We start from the raw sequence: 20334 nt of genomic DNA on the forward strand, positions 1-20334 counted from the left end.
ATTAAGATTGTTCAAGACCAATAGTAAAAATTAGCTATTATTCAATGGGAAAACACACATGAAGAAGGAGATCCCATGAAAAAATTGCATGCATAATGAAGAAGCTAGACAGGCGTATCCAAGGAATAATAATTGCAAACAGGACGCAAATGCTCACTTAGCTTAACAAAATATTGAACGTTTGGAATAGATCAGTATGTAGGTACAACATCTGAAAATCATATCTTAGAATCATCATATTGACACACAAATGAAATAATATAACCCAGCTAGCTAGCTATACAGTAATGCACCAGCCAGTGATCTGATGGTCTGATATGTATCAAGTCTTGAAGGTTTCTTGTCTTACAGAGGTAACCATTGGCACTAATCTCTTGGGCAATCTAAAGCAAGAGATTTAAAAAATGAATTAGGACTCCTCTGTAACACAAAGAAATTACAATTAAATTTCACTCCAAGTTGCGTGTATAGACAGAGAAGCTAGCACAAACTTGGAAATTCCCATAAAGTCTTCCTTCTTTCTTGACTTGTTACATAAACCAGATCTTCAAATCCCTCAAACTTTCATCTATGACAAAAATCTGAATACCCGAGATGATTTAGATTTGAATTTAAATTCCATGGTGCGAGATGGAAATACATGACACACCGAAATAAGAAGAGAACCTAGAGAATTTGATGATGAGAGTGTTGGAGTAGAACGGACGTGGGCTTCTGGTAACTGTTTATGTTGAATGTCTGCGTGGGAGAGGAACACCATGTACCCTTATACCCTTGCTTGATTGAATCTTCTGTAACTAAGCATACTCATCTGCTTCCCTTTTACATCTACATATATTTTGTTTGTGTAAACAAATAGGAAAATACAATCCCAAAAATTGTGTATAACAACCACTTGAACCAGAGAGAATTTCGATAGGAATCTACATATATTTTAGTTGATTTTCTATCGATGAACTTATGCGTGAGGAGATCGTCTTCCACTTACCAACAACCGGGTGAGGAGATCGTCTTCCACTTACCAACAACCGGGTGAGGAGATCGTCTTCTACCTACCAATAACCGGTTTGTGCACGATCTAGAAGAGGGAGAACGGTTTTCGATTTTGCTAGACGTGGGAGACGATTAGCACTGATCCTCCTATTTATGTTGAACTATTAGGCGCACATTTAGTACCTGACCCTTTACACAATGGCATTATATAAAAGACTACAAAACCAAAAACCCAAGATAGAAACGAAAGCAGAGTCATAGCAGAAAAGAACAACAGGAAACAAGAAATGTATGTATATAAGAGGTTCTTCATTACCAGAAGCTTCTGTACTAACGTGCACGTTTCTTGATAGCAACACTTCAGCCTTACTAATATGAACAATGTGGCATAACAGATAATGGTCTGTAAGGTATCGAACAATTAGGGGCAGTCAACAAAGAATCAGTGAATTGCAGAGTAATATTGTAACACACATCAGCATACACCTAGAGATTTTATAAGCATAGAAGGCACGTTATCTGTAATACCCCGAAAAATCCAAATTAATTTCCGTGGATTTTTAGAAATGATTTCATGATAGTGGGAGCGAGTACGAGGCTTGGAGAAGTTATGGAATTAGTTCGAACGATTAATTTTCGAAAACGAACGTTATTTAGGAGGTCTCAAAAAGTGACTTTTTATACATTGGGAATTTGGGAAAACTTCATTCATGAAAGTTGTAGAGCGCGTCGATACGAGTTCGTGGACATATGGAATGCGAAAATCGGAGTTCGTATGAGAAAGTTATAAGCGATTGAAAATCGGGAAAATTCTATAAATACAAAAAAAAGTTCCGGAAATTGCATTGGAGGACAGAAATTTCAGAAACCTATATTTTCTCCCCAATTCTCTCCCGAGCCCAGATTTGTTCCTCTCTCTTCCACCGGCCATATCTCCCTCCACAGACCTCCGATCGACTTGATTCCAAAAGTATTTTAATTCGCCTTGAAGTCAGTTAAAACTTCCTAGAAGACATCAAAGTGAGAAAAGAACCATGGAAGGTGCTAGGAGGCCGAGAAGCTGCACAGCTCGAGCTGGAATTCGCCCGATGCTGCTCTTCCTTCACCGGCCGATATCTCTCTCATCCAACCTCGAATCGAGTTGATTCCAAAAGGGATTTTTCTGGGCCTGAGCTATATTACAACTTTGTAGAAGACATCGAGGGGAAATAACCAACGTGGTAGCCGCTACAAGTCGAAGAACACGGTGCAGTCGAGCTGGAAATCACCTCCTTTCCCCACCGTCGTTCTCCCTCCTCCGGCCACCTTTTGCCGTGATTCTTGAGAGGATTCTGCACTTCTGAGGATGTAGATCATTTCCCCTAAGGTGGATTGCATCGATTTCATCTGTGGAGATCGAATTGGAACGAATTCAAAACTAGGGTTCTTCGGGTTTCAAACCTTATAAGGTAAAATTCTACTTTTTGGCTTATAATCTGACTTTGGTGTAGTTATGAAAGTTTCAATTCGAGTTAAGATGAAGAACTTTCGTGTTGGGAGTTTTGTCTAATTTTGACTTTGGATGGGTGGCGGTGCCGCCACTGTGATGGTGGTTTCCGGCGACCTCCGGCCACCCCAAGGACAGTTTCTGTCCATTTTTGTGTTCTACGTGTCGATACGATCGTTTGCATATATAATTCATAATTTTTGGATATCGTATGATTAAGTTATGAATTTTTAAGTTTCGATCGATTTCGATCGTTCGATTTGTGATCTGTGAAGATCAGACCGTCCGATGGACTTGTAGTTTTGTTATGTTGATCTTATGACTGTCCCAGTGGCTTTGTGTAGTCATGGGCGAAGATCCGACCGTTGGATCTTCGTATAATTGTGAAATAGTGATTCGGAAGGCGATTCGTGAGAATCTAACCGTCGGATTTTCGTATAATTTTGAGGAGATGTTTGTTAGAGTGATTCAAGAAGATCTGACCGTTGGATCTTCGTGATAATTTTGGAGGATGATCCTAAGGGCGATCCGTGAGGATCCGACCGTTGGATCATCATATAAATTCGATCTGGCCGTTGGATCATCATTAAATTAGAATCCGACCGTTGGATTTCCGTATATGTGTGGTTTATGAATGATTGCTAAGTTAAGATCGTATCTGACTAGGTGATTGACGGTTTGAGTTAGTGGACGATTGTGGATCGTATTTTGAGCGGAATTGAAGACGCAGCGGGATTATCGAGGTGAGTAAACCTCACGTGGTTCATATTACGAACCGAGTACTTTTAATTAATTTATTTTTTGTCGTCATTGTGTGAGCTATAGTTGGTATTAATGGGCATTCCTGTGTGAATGTCTATCTATATATATATTATTTATGTGAAATAATATGTATTGTTGAAATTGTGAGATATTATGTACTGTTATGGTTGTGTTGAGTTTATTGTTGAAAAGCAACAATATTGTGAGAGGTATTAAATTTATTGTTGAGAAACAATAAATTGTTGATTTGTTGAGATATATTGATCTGTGGAGATCAATAGGTCACGGGGGTGACCATGACATCTATTAGTGAACCACGCCCTTGTACCGGGTAGGTGGAAACTAATAGCATTAAATCGTGAACCACGCCCTCGCGCCGGGTAGGTGGAAACGATCAGTTAGAGCTCTAGTCTGTCTGCCAAATGTTGAGTGACCTTATGAGGGTAACGGGGAGTGACTCATAAGTGTATAATATTTATATATATATATATTTATATATATATGAGAGTGAGAAAGTGAAGTGGTTTTGTGGTGATCATTGTAATTGTGATGTTTCTACATTTCTATACTTGAGTTAAAGGAAATGTATTTTATTAAATCAACAGTTCTTCTTGTTTACTCATACTGGCTGTAAAAAGCTTACCGGGTTTTGTGTTGTTGCAACTCCCGGTACACTATTCAAATTGTGTAGCGGGTAATCCTACAGGACAGGAGAACCAGGACGGTGATCGTGCGGTTAGGGCAATTGTTAGAGTTTTACAGCAATTGTACGTTGTGAGGTGTGTTATGCTCATTTGAGCTTTACAATATTGCTTGTGAGAGTGAATTGTAATAATGAACTCGAAGTTTCGAGATTTGGATTTTGTAATTGTAATTATTCATGTTTCGGATTTGAATTTATTATTCAAAATTCGGGGCGTGACGTTATCACTCTATATCCATATATTCAGTGCCCTCCTATCAAAAGCAAATACCAAATTCCAAAACACTTTCGGGTCCATGTATCCCAAGTATATCATGCTTCAAACCCAAATACCACCAGGCATACAAAATTATCCAGAAAACTCACTAAATTGTCCAGAAAACTCAAAAGGGTTTGAAGCTTAATGAACATTGCTCAGCTCTAAGTCCTAACTCCTAACCATGAAGATGAGCTGATCTGATTAGATTTTGTCCAGATTTGGATTTTGTGCATTTCAAAAGGTTCAAACAATCGATCCTATATATATACACAGGGAGACTAGCTATTATTTGCAGAACCACAAATAGGAATGTACCAGGAAGAACTGAAACAAATTGAACAAAATCATAGAACAAAATCCAGAAATGCATAGAAGAAGTGAACCCTTACACTCGACGAACAAAATCAAAGAGAAATAGTCGAGCTGAGCGAAAATCAAGAACGTACACCAAGTGTTCGACGAAATGACTATAACAAAACTTCAAGAATCAACCGCAATTACTTGTAGAAAACCACAATCGAACACCAAGTATGTAAAATCAAAGCTTCGAAGCTAACAATCACAGAAAATTTCAGCAACAATCACATAAGAGTTGTGGATGGGAGAGAAGAAAGAACCTACTGTGGTCGGAGCAATGGGAGAGCGGAGGAGGCCGGAGCAATGTACGTTGTGAGGAGAGTGAGAGAGAGAGACGAGGGAGAAGTCTGAGTTTTGTAACGGGCTAATTTTATAAATGGGACAATTTTTTTTTTGTGGGCTGAAATTACAGCGTGCCAGCGTGGCAACGGGAAAACGCCCTAAATTTCAATAAAAGTGTGATTTTACGGCGTTCTTTACAAACATGCCGTAATTTTCTTCAAAAATTTACAAGATTTACTGCACGCATTTAATACACGTCGTAAATGACACTCATTCACTGCACGCATTTGATGCACGCCGTAAATCTTGCGTCGTGAATAATCAATTTTCCTGTAGTGGTACATTAAGTGATTGAGTGAGCGAGCGACAAAGGAGCATCATAATTTGACAATAAAAACGTGCCGTGATCACAACTAATGAATACTGGGACAAACTTAAAGTGGCTTCGTATTATATAGGTGCTGCAAAATGCAATTTCGTAAGATACTAAATAGAAAAACAATAAAAAGGCACTGAAACATGAGCAATTGCTACACCATATATATATGAGGCAAACAGCAAACTAGGTAGCAAGCCTAACCTTAGGATTCTCGGGCATATTATAATTGATAACCATATCCACTGATGGGATATCCAATCCTCTACTTGGCAAATTAGTGCAAACAAGTACGTTATTCTGTCCAGCTTTGAACACATTTAAGGCTCCAACTCTTTCCGACTGCCAGAAGGATTATATTATATAACAAGGTTAGATGAGCTCCAGAATACCTGCAGCCAAATGAACATGCTTCAAAACCATGCCCACAAGGCCGCAAGAGTACTAGTTAACTGACTGTAATTTACCTGGCTCATTTTACCATGAAGGGGGATGGCCTTGATTCCAAGATTTTGAAGCATACAAGCCAAAAAGGGTGTTTCTGCGCATTTTTCAGCAAACACCATTGCTCTGCGTTGGCACTTCTTCTTTTTTTGGTCAGTGCGTTGCCACTTCTTAAGAAGACATACGAGATAACATCCCTATATGCACAATAATTGTCAATTTATATCCAAATATATACATTAAACAACAACAGGAACTCCATGCGAAAAAGTAAAACTGCAAATCTGATTTGCACCAAATAGTGATACATGCATCTTACTTATAGTATGACTGATATATTCAAATGTTTTACAGATGCTAGCATTTCCACTGCCTGTAGACATGTGCATACTTCACATCTACCCTTCACTCCAGGATGTCCACTCGTATTAACCAATCCAGCTTAGGAGCTAGCTCTATCTCATCGATCACCAGAGGTTAATTTACTGGTCTTTGATGTTTCTTCTCAAATACCAAGTTTTCTCAACTTTGGTCAATTGGCCAAGTTTTCAACTGGCAAATAAGGTGTTATATCTACTACTCAAAACAGATAGATATGCATTAAAAAAAAAATGATGAATGGTCTTTCAGGCACTTAATTTTCTTAAAGCTGATCTGAAGTTGGGCAAAAGAGATGCATGTTCCTGGATAAAGCAGCAACTAAAAATGTCCTCCAAACTGCTTTTTCCAAAATATGTACAACATTTGAATGTGTAGAGGTAAAATGCTAAATTGAAGAACAACGAGACAGGAAGAAACCTTGTACTGCACTGGTGTACTCATCATTTGCTGCTGTAGGGTTTCAACAGTAGAATACTTAGATGCTACTTCAATCTGACATAAAGATGACAATGTTACTACAAAATAAACATCCAAACAAAAAAGCTTCTTGTGAATCAGGAAACTATTTCATCATACCTTCACAGGGTTCCTTAGACCAGCCCTTGCCACCTTCTTGACCTGCAACATTACAAGCATATATAACATTGTTTACTAACATGAACAATTTATCATAAGTTCATAACTGCCTATCGATCTCTCCTCTAGGAGCTAGCACACTGTGCATACATAGGCTACCTTTCTAGGTATTACAACAGTCCACTATATGAGAGAAAGGCAGTTATGAGAGATAGGCAGAAAGCTCAGGACTGCTTCCTCAGAATTCTTATTTTTTATTTTCATGAAATAAAAATTTCCAAAAAGTAGTTCTAGTGAATTTCTTGCAAGTTTCTGTATTTATAAAGCGTTGCAATATACAAACACTTCTAGCATCATCAGTTTTTTGGTAAAAAGAGACTTCTCTTGTTATATGAAAGTACTGAAAAGAGAAACTAAGACACATTTATATGTCCCAATCAACATCACTTTACAGGATTCAATACACAACATTCAATGGTAAACAAGGAAAATATATAGTATCAGCATTACAACCTATATTTAAATGTTTATATATACCTTGTTGGTCATAGTAGCGGAAAATAAATATGTTCTCCGTTCACCACCATGAGGAATGACCTTTAGAATTTCATTTGTTGTTTTCTCAAACTCCTCACCAAGCAACCTGTCTGCCTCATCTAAAACCTGCTCCATTTAATGTTACTATTCTCATTGGATAGGATAAAAGAAGCTAGACGAAAGATTCCACTAATGCTAGATGAAAACAATTGAATCTCTTATTAAATCTTTTTTTTTTTTAATAATATCCTCTAATTTTTCTTTCAAATTTAGTCTTGGTCCATTTCTTGATATGTTACATTCTTGTTTTAATAGTCTTCCTTCTGTGTTACGATTGCATCGATCTAGTGGTCTAAATTTTATATGTTCATGCCATCTGTTCCATCTGTAAGTTGAAACTACCTTACACAAAACAAAAAATGAAACCTGAATCTGACATAACATTATCAAATCCTACCAAATATTTAATTGTGCCTAGAGAGAATCCCCTTGTCTTGGTTAGATGATGAAGAAGGCGTCCAGGTGTTGCAACCTTCAAGAGAAATAATCAAAAGTTAACAATAACAAACATATACATAAGTTTTCAGTCTACGCAGATCTACACACAATCCATAGCTTTAACTATATATTATGTTGGTGATTTGATGCCAATCTATAGCGAAATGAAACTTGTGTTTCTTACAAGAAAAAATCAACACAATTAAGAACATCAATTGAAATCTTTCTATAGTCACAAGCCAAAATGATGATATCTGAAGTACAAATGAAAATAATAAATAAATAAACACACACACACACACACACACATATTCAGACACACTTGCAAAACACAAAAAATATATATACCTTCATTATTCAAATCTCCCTAAAAAATGAGCAGTACCAAGTCTAGTACATATTTTAACTGATCCGATTCAATTCTAGTTTTTCAGGTCAAGAAGGGGCTGAGAAACTGCCCTGAGCCAATATTGGAGTACCAGGAGCCATGGTGCTCAAGTAACCCATGTCATATTCCAGGAAAAGGTCAAATATGAAACCAAGTCTTCGATACTAGAAAAATAAAAATAACTTACAATAATATGCGGCTGCTTTGCAAGAACAGTAGATTGTTGCACCTCACTCTCTCCTCCAACAAGCTGAAATGATTTTGTCAAGAAGCTAAGCAGCATAGATGACGTCGTTTAACTAAAGACAACTAAACCGACAAAACTTTGATCCAAAAGCTTCCTAAGCTTTAGAACTGTGCTCAATGCCAAAAAATCAGAAAAAAATATACCTGATATAACTTGAGCTCTATGAAGCAACAATAAGAAGATGATATATATAAATTTCATTAGTTTGTGGTTTAAACCTTTATAAACCAAGTGAAAGATCATGCATACAACTAATCTAGAAACACTTGACGAATAAAAAGCATGCATCCAATTAGATTTCACATTCAGATCAACTAGGAAAATCACCAAAGAACCACCCATGGGACAAACTGAGAGTGTAGACATTCAATAAAAGAAGACTGCTTGAGAAAAGCACTAAAACATATATAATACCAAGAAACCACACACTCATTACATGATGATGCAACAATGCAAAGCTAATACAAATCCAAAGCGAGCAAAAGTCAGCAAACCATAGACACCAAATGCTCACCGCTACAGACTTGGCGCCAATTCCAGGCCCAAGAGCTTGGAACTGCTGATCAATCTGAAGTGCAAGCTCCCTGCAGCTCGGGCAAGTCAGTTTTTCATTGTTCTTTCAAAAGAAAAGAAACAAATTAACCACAGATTTTCCCCATTACATTTAATTTAACACAAGTATCCAACCTTGTCGGGGACAGAACCAGAGCAAAAAAGGGTTGGGGAGAATCGAATAGAGCTTGCAATATTGGAAGGGCAAAGGCTCCGGTTTTACCCGAACCCGTTTGGGAAAGTGCTATCAAATCTTTTCCTAATACAATTAGGAGACAAAATCAATACACATATTGCAAAATTCGAGTTCGGAAATCCGCTTAAACATAGTAAACGAAACAGAGTGTGACGTCACCTTCGAGGGCATGAGGAATCACTTCGGCTTGAATAGGGGTAGGGGATTTCCATTGCTGTTCAGCAACAGCCTTCACCAATTGATCACACAGCCCCAAACTCTTGAACGACGTCGTATTTTCTTCCTCGGCGGCCATTCTCAATAGTTTAATGTATGCCTGAATTTGCTGATCACCGTTAAAACGCCGGCGTTCCGATCGCTACCAGTAGGGTTTGGCGGTTAGGTTGTCGTCTGCTCACTCCTTGTTGACTGTTACCAACTTTTCACACGCTTTTCATCCCTTTAAAAACCAGTATAATTGGGCCTTTATATATACTGGATATATAAAAAGAATAATCAAGGTGATCTTTTGGCCGAACCGTCCATTTAGGGTTTAGGGTCTCAGGGGCTTCTTCCTATAGCACCAAGCTAAGAGTTTCCAAACTTTAGGGTCTCAGGCGCTTCTTCCTTTCGCACCAAGCTAAGAGTTTCCAAACGTTCTAATGCCCCAGGTTTTTGTCTTTCCTCCTCTTTCATGTATTGTTTGTGCTTTGTACGTTCTGCACTTCTGCTTATGATTTTGCCTTAATTAGCAATGCTTTGACTGCATTTTTCACTCTCTTCAAGACGATCATCTACAAATATAAAGTGTTCCATGTCCATCAATCGGGGATGTAGCTCAAATGGTAGAGCGCTCGCTTTGCATGCGAGAGGCACAGGGTTCGATCCCCTGCATCTCCACTTAATTTCTTTTTTCCTCTCATCTCCTTTTTTTTTTTTCTTTTTTTTTTCCTCTCCCTCTTCTTTCTCACAATCTCACTCATTTCTTAACTTGTTTTGTCATATATAAGAATATATATTTCAAATTCTTATATTTCAATACAACGAATAAAGAGATACAATGAATCAAGAGTTAAAAGATCCTTGTCCAAGGATCTTTCACGGAGTACTAAACCACATTCTTCGTTTTGAATACTTCATAGTCTTCAAGCAATCTGGCATTTGATGTCGAATCCGCCATCATAGTCTTCACCAGCTGTTCATAGAAAACAATACAGTCAATGTCAATCGACCTGAAAATATTACTTGTGGATGGAAATTCCAAATACATATAGATACTTATGAAGTGGTTTCGAAATGAGTGACTAACCGATTTTATGAGGCTATGCATAACACTTTGTGGAACCCAACCAAGCAGAGGTGAAACAATGAAGCTTAAGATTACGTCAATCTGGGTTCGAAGCCTGCTTTGTGTTCCTTGCTTTCTATCAGGATATACGGTTCCTTTAGCAGATATGCTAAAGTCACGTGGCCGGTACTCATAGGGGAAGCCCTCAAGTTCCCACCTTGTCTATGAAAAAAGAAAACATGCGACTGATCAACTAAGTACATCAAATCATTTATAACACTCACCAAAAAAAAAAAATCATTTATAACATGAAGAGGGAATAAGTTAACTTTTTGGTCTAATATATATGTACTTGCATAATGTATGTGCATGCTTACAGCTTCAAGCTCAAGGACCATGGGGATGTGATGAGGAACATGAGGAGGGTAGTCTTTCCCTTTGGACTTGTATCTTAAATTGATGTATAATACAAGGCAGACAGACATGAACAAGAATTGCATGGTTGGCATTTGAATCCTCCACTCTTTCTGCATACTTAACTTAATAAGCAGTTAAACACTACAGTTTCTCGATTGTAACACTGTCAAACTAAAAGTTCGAATGATGAAAGGAAGAACTTGAAATGTAACCATCAAATTCTAAAATGAGATTAGATATAGCAGTACACACCTTGTTAAGTTTTCTTGCCTCTATGCCTGGAAATAGGGCTTTAATAACCCTTTGTTCATCATCCAAATATTGATCAAATGAAGCCTGGAAACCAAAGTAGCATCACTCACCATTTATATTTAAGAAACATATAGAAATAAAAAACAAAAAAAAAAACATATAGAAATAAATATTGTTACCTTGGAGGACTCACAGAGTAGGGCAACAGTAGTGATTCTGTGGTGCAAGGTTAAAGGTTTCATCTGGTCATCCTTTTTCGGCAAGTTGAAACTGTTGAATAGCGCCTTTGCATAATGGCAATGCCTGTCCTGCTGCTTCTTTTTCAGCTTCACCTTCAGCTTTTCTGGGCGAGAAGGCATACCTCTATCAAGAATTCTGCAGACAGCAATTGCCTCAACCATTTATTTTATTTTATTATTACAATGAATTGTGGATTTCTTCTGCCTTAACTAATGTTTAAATTAATCACAGTTTTGCAAACCATTTTCGTATACCAACATATCTCTAACCATATGCAACACTCTAAATGAGCATCCTCACTACTAGAAATCTGTTCATAGACATCGCATGTTTTAAATCGGTCAGACTTGCACACGATGTAAAAACGTAATCTAACATCGTTTTACGAAAATACCGATTTAAATGTATATCATTAACATCGGGTCTTAAAATGACCGGTGTTAAAAGTTTTGTTTGAAAATTTGCGGGAACCTATTTTTGCAAAACGCGCTAAGTGTTTTAAGTGAATTGAAGAAGCGGGTACTAAATCTAAAAACTTTTACACTTAGAAAAAAATTTGCGCCCGACCCCAAAACTGAAACAGAAAACCCTAGCGAGACTCCTTCATTCTAAACTCACCCCAAACTGGATCTCCTCCCAAACTCAACCTCCATTCTGGACCCTAAGCTTACTCGAACTCGATCGCCGCCATTCTAGAGCTCCTCATTGCTTCCTTCTTCTACGTCCTCGGCTTCTTCGGCATCGACTCCGTCCAGTCCGTCATCTTACGCGCCTCCCACTACGACGGTGACGACGTCCTCATCAACTCCCGCTGCTGCCCTCCCCCTGCCAAACCCAAATTCGATTTCTTCTGCTTGAGGGATTCGAGTTGATTTTGCTTCCTCCAAAACCCTTTTCAACTCTTCACAGTTCGCCCTCCAAAGCGTTTTGTCCGAGCTCGTTGAAGGACAAGGTTTATAGGATCTTCTGCAGGGAAAAGCGTAAGCTCGCCGGTAGAAAGGGTAAGCTTCGTGATACTTCGCTTTTCTTTTAAGCTCTATCGTGAACTGGATTTTTCGATTTCCGATTTCAGATTTGTTTGGAATCATTCGGTTGTAGAGAAACTGTATTAGAACTATGTCTCCACTGGTCAGTCGCCGCTCTCTCACTCATCAAAACCCTAACTTTTTCTGCTTGAAATTTTCTAAATTCGTCGCCATTGTTGTTTGATTTATAATTCTGCATACTTGTTTGTGCTGTTTATAGGTGTCTATGTTGAGAATCAGTGCTCGGATAAAATCACTCAGCTCACGGATAATGTCTACGTTTGTCGCTCTGGATCGGTACGATTCTCATCTTCGTTACTGCCTAGACCTATCTTAATTTGTTGTCTTTGATCGAATTTTTGAGCATGTGGAGTTTTCGCAATTTGCAGGCTGCAGATTCTCAGGTTGTTTCCGACTATGTGAGGCACTTTCTTCATCAGCACACGTGAGTCTTTTTCAGCCTCTGTGCCTTTTATTTCACTGATTCGTATCGATTTGTATTGCGGTTTCGGGTTAATGGTTTACTGGATTTAATTGTGTATTTGTGTTTGTACAGCGTTCAGCTATGGCAGCCTGCTACTGTCAAAGTTGTTGCTAATCTCATCAAGCTACTGTCATATGGCAACAAGGTTAGGTTTGGTGAATTTCTCGCTTATTGATACTATTGTGTGAGCTTATTTGTAGTTCAATTAGTTGTTTGGGGTTTAAACTGTTGTTTTTTGGGCTTGGCAGAATATGTTGCAAACTGGGTTGATTGTTGGAGGCTGGGACAAGTATGAAGGGGGAAAGATTTATGGAGTTCCGCTTGGCGGCACAGTCATAAAGGTGCCATTTGCCATTGGAGGTATGCACGCTAAAGCTTTTTTATGACCCAGTTCTACAATTTCCTTTTCAATATAGGGAGTAGACATTGTGTGAGTGAATTTGTCTTTGTTTGCTTTGGGTGTGTAAAATCTAGTACTTGTGCAAAACAGTACAGCATATTGTTAATTGGTTGGAATTAGATGCTTAGTGAGTTATGGTCTCAAGTTAGAATACTTGTGAACTTTATGGATTATCATAATCTTGGATTTGGCTAGTATACGTCTGGATTACATGCCAGGAATTCATCTTGTGGTTAATGATATTGGCTTGTATCTACTGCATTGAAGGCTCAGATCAGGATGTCATAGCCTTGTTCTCTTTATATCGTGAGAACTGATTTCAATAGCATGCTTTGGTTCTAACTGGATATGATTTCCACTTTATGAAGGAGGTTCAATTAATGCGATACTTTTGCCTGTGGTTTGACCTGACATATTTTTCTGTGTTATAGGTTCTGGCTCCAGTTACTTGTATGGATTCTTTGATCAAGCATGGAGAGAAGGAATGACCAAGGACGAAGCGGAGGTATGAGTCTCTTGATGTTTGAAGTTTATTTGTTCAGTAATTAGCTCGAAACAAATTGGTCATGAAAAGTACTTGAGTTTCATGGGACTTGACCTGGTTTTATTTTAATCCCCTAAATGACTTGAAAAAATTAAAGGAGATTCTAAACTTTTTCATTTTTATGGATCTGATACACTACATTTAGGTAGTGATGATATCTTTCAAGCTTCTGCTGTGATAGCTAATGTTCAGTAGTTAATTAAGCTAATGGAAAAAAAGGATTGCTTTATGTGCATGATTAAAGACTTGAGCTAATCTCTAGCTTTATACTTCCTTTCCATGGGAAACTTAATTCCTTAATCTCAATGTGGTCCTATCACTGTTTCTCTGGCTGTAGTTCTTCTTTGCACTTGCGTGGGAATTGAGATACAATTGTGTGTGATTTCATTTGTTGGTTAGTTGGTTTGCAGGTTGCTTAGTTAACTGATGATGTATTTACTTTTGGCGTTATCATCAAATTATATTAGTACTCCAAAATGGTATAACATAAATCTGATTTTGAACAGGTTATTTAGCTTACATAATTGTTTGTTATATCAACTTTTTTACTTGAAAACAAGATATTAGTAAGTTTAGGAAAGACCTCCAAAAGTTACAGTTCGCAGTTCTGTTGTAGATTTGACAAGTCTGCAATTCTCTAGTTGCACTTTTCAAGTTACAGTTCGCAGTTCTGTTCTCAAGTTCTTTTGCCTCTTCGAATGAATGATATTCTTACTTCTCTAAACAAGGCATCTGATACCTAATATTTGTTCTGGCAAAAGAGGTTCCATTTTATGCTGCCGCTGATGAGAGGATTATTGAAATGCAGGGAGAAACCTTAAAGGTGCTCAAAGCTCTAGAAGCAGTCGTGTCTCACCTGAGGAAGTTTTTGGTTGATCATAGTGTTCTTCCTCTTTTTGAGAAAACTGTAAGCTTAAATTCTGCTGATGTTTTCTGTGATTTAATTTCTTCGCATTGTTGTTTATTGACTATGGGTGCATCTTCAGTACACTGCTCCAGTTTCTCAAGAACGCCAACCAGATCCCTGGGCTGACAAGTCGTTGCTTCATACTGCAACTCAGCCGTGAGTCGCAATTGGAATCACAACTCCCATCCTCTGGACTTTCCATTTATGGACAAGAGGCTTCTCTTTCTTCAATACGTTCTTCAGGACTTGGCCGTCCTGGTGCTCCTATTGTTACTCAGGTTCGTCTTTCTTACTGTTTCATCCTTTTAGCTTATACTTCTTACGTTGCAGTAACAAAGCTCATTTATGTCTTGACTTGCACTATAACACACAACCACAATCGACTTTATTCTCTTAGCTTTGGCTTTTCTAGTCCTAAACCTGATTTACATGGTATCATTAGTAATATTTGTGTCATGTTTTAAGCTCTAAATCTGAGGTCATGCACTCACTATGAAGTTGTATGTTTTACAAAAGGACTCGGTGTATTTGAGAACAAATGTCTTGATGTCGGTATTTCTTTTTGTTGAGTTTAGTAATACCAAAAATCACTGTCATTACGTTTATGTTGCACTGTGAAACTGACTTTGTCATTCTCTTGCAGGGCCTTGGATTACAAGTTGTGAAATATTTGGCTGCCAAATATGAAGAGCTAGGGTGTGAAGTGAAATGGATGGGCAAGCCTGATAAGGTGATCTAGTCACATTGGTCTGGTTACCGGTGTTAACTTCACTTCATGTGAACCTTTAGCTTAATACATATTTCTCTTGCACTTGACTGCCAAGATCAATTTTGAGCAAGGCTAGTTTTTGCTTTGAAGCAAAGTTTGGTGTTGAAATTTTGTAGATTGTTGCTCATATGTTTCTAGGCTAGCCTTTGTAGGTTTTGGGGTTTTCTTTTGTGACATATGTTCAATCATGAATTTGGAAAGAAAATTAATGGAAAGCCCCAATTTTTGGATGATTATGAAATGCATTTCTTTTCCTAGCAGCAGCTAGATGCAAACTTAGCTCATCACGCTTGTCAAAATGAAGTGAAGTATATATATAAAAGCATAACAAAACAGTAATGCCAAGGAAAACGAAGTCACTTGAGAGTTTAGAAATCAGTATCAAAATGAAAATCGATGTCTTATGATTATCAATGTATCGAGTTGTGTCCGCAGAACCGATGTACTCAAAACCACTGCACATCGATTTTGCAAAACAAAAGCGATGTCTACAATGAAACAACACATCGGTTCTAGAAAAAGCAAGCGATGTACATAAAACCATTGAACATCGTTTTGCTTAAATGAAAACGATGTACTGTGTTAAATGAAACATCAGTCCTTAAAAAAAAACCGATGACGCCTAAAGATACAGACATCATTCCTAAGAAAATAATGTGCCAAACTACATGTAAAAATGCCCACGAACAAACAATACTCATGGCAACTGATGTCTACAAGTGTACTAGACATCGCTTCTGGAATAGAAATCGATGCAAATGTTCACGTAGGTATTGTTCGACATATACTTTATTAAGCATAAAATGTGAAAATATGAAGAATTAGACATACCTAACATACAAAAATATGATGATTATAACGATTATACATCGATTTGTTTTTTAGAATCGATGTTGGTTGTTGTCTGGGACATCGGTTGAAAACGCGCTTATACTGATGTCTATACTTTTCTCTACACCCACTAAGACATCGGTCGAAAATTAGTTTAACATCGGTCCAGAACCGATGTCTATGAACAAAATTCTAGTAGTGCCTCAAATGCAAGGGCAACCTAACCATATGCAGTTGCTTTCTCAAATTGAGCATTTTGAACTTTATCCATATGCAAGTCCATGTGTGCTCACCAAATGCTACTACTCGATCTATCTTCTCAAATAGTAGAACTCCAAGAATCCCACATGCATTTCTGATAAGGTGGTTCACACAACCAATATTTACTGCAGTAAATATTGGTTGTTGTCCCCCTCTAGCTGAACCAATGTTTGGTTTAGGAAAAATTTCAGTTTACTACCCTGTGGTTTGCACTCAATATCATGTCAGTCCCTCCCCTTTCAATTTGATCAGCAACACCCCTGTGCTTTCAATTTCGATCAGCCGTGTCCAAATTTTACTGTGCCGTCCAATTTGAATTTTTATTTTGACGGAGGGGCCCATTTAAAGGGCTAAATTTGTCATTTCACACAATTTTTCCAGAAAAAAAAAAAAAAAAACTAATCGAAGGACCAATACCCAATCCCAACCCATCTCTGATTCCACTCTCTCCGACCTCCAAATCCTCTTTAAGACCAATGACCCTGACCCCATGGACTGCTTCTCAGACGAGCTCGCTGCCAACTCCCTCTCCTTCTCCAATCTAGTCCGCCCGATCGCCGCCGCCATGGATTCCGGCCCGGCACATTTGACCCTCTCCGCCCCATCGCATCAACAGGGCCGTCCCGTGACAAAGTGAGGACTGAGGCAAAATTTAGAGAGACCTTCCTCATAATTTTGTCAATTGAAAAAAAAAATGTCAGCAAAGCAAAACTCAAACTAAAACACAGTAGATTATATAAACAAAATAAAAAGTAACAATGCCGATAAAGAACATTAGAACCTGATTTTCTAACCACAAAATTTTGGACTTCAGGCCTTGACGGTTTGTTAAAATTGTATCAACTATCTGAATTATGATTACGAAATTAGAACAGAGGGTGAAATTCAGAATTGAGTAAGAGGAAGAGAAAGATTGCTTCTATGCGTTTATGAGAGTCTGTCAATGGCTTAAATAGACATAAAAGGAAAAAATGTTACCGTTTGTCTTTGAAAGAATCAGAGGGCACTACTAGAATTTTGGTCTTAGACATCACGACAATTACATCGCTGAGGAATTCACGCGATGTAAAATAATGTCATTAACATCGATTCCTCAAATACCGATTTCTATGCATATTACTGACATCGATATTTACTGTTGACTGATGTCTAAACTTTGATTTAAATTTTCGCGGAAAGGCTGAGCGGCTAAGTTAAATTTTTTTTTAAGAAAAGCGGGGATGAAAAGTTGTTTCCCACACTTGATATATTTGGACTAAAATTGACTTAAGACTGCCCTAACTATTCGACAGCCTCCTTTTCCTCCTCTTCGTTCTGCGCCTCAAACCAAAACTCTCATCCTCTTGGTTCTTCGAATCCAACCAGAACTTGACGCCTTGTTCTCCTTCTTTTTCGCGTCACACCAGCTCCTCTGCTCTAAGACAGTGAACATGATCGGAGATCGAGACTGTCGTTTAGGAGAAACTTTGAGCTTCTGAGTCATAGGTAATTCACGAATCTGTTCAGTACATGTCTTTGAAGGATTTGTGAGTTCTGAAATCACCGATCTGAGCTTTTTTTTCTTAATTTGCTTCCAAGGATTTGTGTTTCATCTACCGAGGATTTGTTTGTTTCTTGATTTTTTTTTAGGCTCTTGCATGTCGGCGGATCTAAGCCCAGATTAGCCTCTCCTCACTCTCCTCGCACACATCTCTTCCTCGCTCAAATCACACCAGATTTGGTGTTCGTAGTACAACTTCGGGTTGGGCTCGGAGAACTGTGTAATTTCCCGTTCTATGCTCAGCTTCGGAGCCCGATCAGAATGCCGAATCCGAACCGAAAACGTCGTCATCTCCGCCATCGTCTTCGTTTGATTGGGTTTCTTGAAACGACCTTCTTGACCTTTCAGGATAAAGGTTTGGTCTTTATGATTACGCCATCGTTTTAGCTACTTCCCAACTTCATAACTATCTTAATTCAAACACACAAAACAAGGAAAAAGAAAAATTTCCATTATTTTTCGAGAAAAGTTTTGGTTTTTATGATTGTGATTTTCCTTTTGGTTTTTGTCAGTGTTCCACTTCCATTGTTTTGAATGCTTGCACATGGATTAGTTGCCACACAGTGTACAATATATTGTTGACTGCAAAGAGTTTACCTTATGGATTTGGGAATTCTGATGCTAGCGTGGTTTTACTTGGGACTACAACCTCCATGGCAGCTGCTAGTGCTTGTTTCTTATACATTCTTAGCACACAGTTTTCAGGAACTTCGTGCTTCGTATTGTTTGTGATCGGCTTTCCTTTCCTTCAGCTTATTTCATCACTTTAAAGGTTAGCTATGAATGCTATTTGATTTCTTTTCTTTGGTTTGATGTTGTTGTTGAGAATGACCTGATTTTCTTTCCTATTATTGAATTGAATTGAAATTTTGCTATCATTGTTTTGACTCTCACCATCACCTTGCAGGAGTCAATCATTAAGGACATAACCGAAAACCCTTAATATGATGCTGGCAAGCTGCTATTAAGTCCTCAATGTACCAATTACACTGTAAGCCTTTAACTGTTGGCATCTTCTCTGTGATAATTTAGAAGATTTTCCTCTTTCTGTCTCTGCACTCTCAGAAATGCATATATTGGTTTTTACGTTTGACTCTAACTCTCAAGATTTCCTTTTCCTTGCACAGGTTGGTGAGTTTATGCAGCTTCTATGAGTCAAATCAATACCTAAAAAGGAGTTGTTGGGTGTACCAATTGTAAGTCATCCAAAATCTTTCAATTAAAAACATAAGGTTCTGATTCTTTGCCATTGCCATTTGTATGTCAAATGCTGGATCAATTTCTTTAACGAAGATCAGGTCATAATTTTTGTTTACATACCTGTTATGTCTTGCTTTTGGACTAGGTTGGTCAGTTTTCTTTTCCTTTTGTGTACTTTTATCGGTCCAGCCTGAATATGTAGTGAAATTAGCTGTGCTTTCTCTAAAAGTATTACTCACTCCCCTGTTTCGTCACATCCTTAATATTAAGGCATTTACTTTTCAAATATTCGTAGGTTTCTCCAGTATTGATCTGTACATGTACCCTAGTTATTTCTCAATTGCTATCCAAGATATATGGAGCATTTTCAAATGTCGATACTGGCATCCAGTGAGACCTTTATGTTGCAAATGGCTCTGAACAGCTAGCAGGCATCATCAACCTCAATATGCTACTCTGGTATGTTCTCTGGTTTTCCATTTCATCAAACCTTATATGTTATCCATGTCTGAAATTGATATATCACTTCTGGCATGTTAATATGGCTTTTTTCATCTTATTTGCAAACTGGTTTATCTTTTGTATATTATTGCTTCTTGATACCCTACATGTAAACAATTGTTTGTAATTTATAATAGTTTGAATACTATGACAGTGAGCAGTGGCTGACATGAGCGATTGCTTTTGAGCATTTACAGAGGCATTATTATTCTTAGTTTAGACCTTCAGCTATGCTGCTATAACTAATGCTTAATAACTCTAGCCAGGAGTCAAATATTCTCTTTGACATAGCTTGACTGGTTAATGGGGCTTGAGGTCCAAATAGATGGTGTTCCCCTTTAAATTTGGTAGAAAGCAGAAACAACTACATGCACTCAATTCGCTTAGATTTTTATCCTATAGCTCACTTGCTTGGATTTCCAGTTGTTTACTCTTAAAATTGTGGAATTTGATAGTTCGTTGTGACAAGTGACAAGTGAGTGTGATTATGGCTTTTAATTTTTTTTTTTTTTGAAATATTTGTGAAGGTGGGAAGGTGAATGAGGTACCTGTAATAAGAATTTACGGCTCTACTCCGGCCGGTCAGAAAGCTTGTCTGCACATTCACAGAAAGGTATACCATACCTAATTTTTTTGGCGCTAATTTTTTGTTGTTTATT

The 20334-nt window shown here is 37.9% G+C and overlaps 3 protein-coding genes, 2 long non-coding RNA genes and 1 other non-coding gene across 9 annotated transcripts; 4 read left to right on the top strand and 2 right to left on the bottom strand.

Moving 5' to 3' along the window:
• The first annotated feature begins 1922 nt into the window (after positions 1–1922).
• On the top strand, positions 1923–4176 carry LOC133726358 (uncharacterized). The gene is made up of 3 exons (XR_009854768.1): positions 1923–2441; positions 3146–3222; positions 3933–4176. It is a non-coding gene; the product is annotated as an uncharacterized LOC133726358 (long non-coding RNA).
• On the bottom strand, positions 4169–9865 carry LOC133726355 (DEAD-box ATP-dependent RNA helicase 10-like). 2 transcript variants are annotated; one of them, XM_062153886.1, is made up of 10 exons: positions 9197–9865; positions 8977–9100; positions 8804–8873; positions 8230–8292; positions 7614–7688; positions 7157–7282; positions 6620–6661; positions 6461–6535; positions 5686–5859; positions 4169–5560 (listed from the first exon to the last, which is right to left on the bottom strand). In XM_062153886.1, the coding sequence occupies exons 1-10, from the start codon at positions 9330–9332 to the stop codon at positions 5405–5407; spliced, it is 1041 nt and encodes a 346-aa protein (XP_062009870.1). In that variant the 5' UTR covers positions 9333–9865; the 3' UTR covers positions 4169–5404. The 2 variants fall into 2 exon arrangements, with proteins under 2 accessions (XP_062009870.1, XP_062009871.1); XM_062153887.1 differs by having other exon boundaries at positions 5438–5610.
• On the top strand, positions 9844–9916 carry TRNAA-UGC (transfer RNA alanine (anticodon UGC)). Its single transcript has one exon. It is a non-coding gene; the product is annotated as a tRNA-Ala (tRNA).
• A 79-nt stretch (positions 9917–9995) lies between these two features.
• LOC133726356 (uncharacterized) lies at positions 9996–11468 on the bottom strand. 3 transcript variants are annotated; one of them, XM_062153888.1, is made up of 5 exons: positions 11153–11466; positions 10974–11057; positions 10682–10843; positions 10326–10526; positions 9996–10211 (listed from the first exon to the last, which is right to left on the bottom strand). In XM_062153888.1, the coding sequence occupies exons 1-5, from the start codon at positions 11372–11374 to the stop codon at positions 10125–10127; spliced, it is 756 nt and encodes a 251-aa protein (XP_062009872.1). In that variant the 5' UTR covers positions 11375–11466; the 3' UTR covers positions 9996–10124. The 3 variants fall into 3 exon arrangements, with proteins under 3 accessions (XP_062009872.1, XP_062009873.1, XP_062009874.1); XM_062153889.1 differs by having other exon boundaries at positions 10682–10831; positions 11153–11464; XM_062153890.1 differs by lacking the exon at positions 10682–10843 and having other exon boundaries at positions 11153–11468.
• A 541-nt stretch (positions 11469–12009) lies between these two features.
• Positions 12010–15570, top strand: LOC133745915 (proteasome subunit beta type-6-like; the record flags this gene model as incomplete). Its single annotated transcript, XM_062174078.1, has 9 exons — positions 12010–12214; positions 12459–12535; positions 12628–12683; positions 12795–12867; positions 12971–13082; positions 13554–13627; positions 14475–14573; positions 14653–14851; positions 15217–15570. Coding segments are annotated over 8 exons (777 nt in total), but the record flags the coding sequence as incomplete, so codon positions are not given.
• Positions 15571–18042: 2472 nt separating this feature from the next.
• On the top strand, positions 18043–20285 carry LOC133745925 (uncharacterized). Its single transcript, XR_009863866.1, has 6 exons — positions 18043–18329; positions 18487–18746; positions 18882–18965; positions 19102–19170; positions 19470–19633; positions 20203–20285. It is a non-coding gene; the product is annotated as an uncharacterized LOC133745925 (long non-coding RNA).
• Positions 20286–20334: the final 49 nt, after the last annotated feature.

Source organism: Rosa rugosa, chromosome 1 (assembly GCF_958449725.1).
Source record: "Rosa rugosa chromosome 1, drRosRugo1.1, whole genome shotgun sequence".
NCBI classification, from domain to species: domain Eukaryota; kingdom Viridiplantae; phylum Streptophyta; class Magnoliopsida; order Rosales; family Rosaceae; genus Rosa; species Rosa rugosa.

What these genes read in the sequence shown, in the direction of transcription:
- LOC133726355 (XM_062153886.1), bottom strand. Translation starts at nt 9,332, where the DNA reads ATGGCCGCCGAGGAAGAAAATACGACGTCGTTCAAGAGTTTGGGGCTG. An exon ending in TAGGCACAATTAAATATTTG is followed by an intron (nt 7,283 to 7,613) that starts GTAGGATTTGAT and finishes TAAATGGAGCAG; the next exon opens with GTTTTAGATGAGGCAGACAG. An exon ending in CCGCTACTATGACCAACAAG is followed by an intron (nt 6,662 to 7,156) that starts GTATATATAAAC and finishes GTAATGTTGCAG; the next exon opens with GTCAAGAAGGTGGCAAGGGC.
- LOC133726356 (XM_062153888.1), bottom strand. Translation starts at nt 11,374, where the DNA reads ATGGTTGAGGCAATTGCTGTCTGCAGAATTCTTGATAGAGGTATGCCT. An exon ending in TACTCTGTGAGTCCTCCAAG is followed by an intron (nt 11,058 to 11,152) that starts GTAACAATATTT and finishes TTTGGTTTCCAG; the next exon opens with GCTTCATTTGATCAATATTT. An exon ending in AGGCAAGAAAACTTAACAAG is followed by an intron (nt 10,844 to 10,973) that starts GTGTGTACTGCT and finishes CTGCTTATTAAG; the next exon opens with TTAAGTATGCAGAAAGAGTG.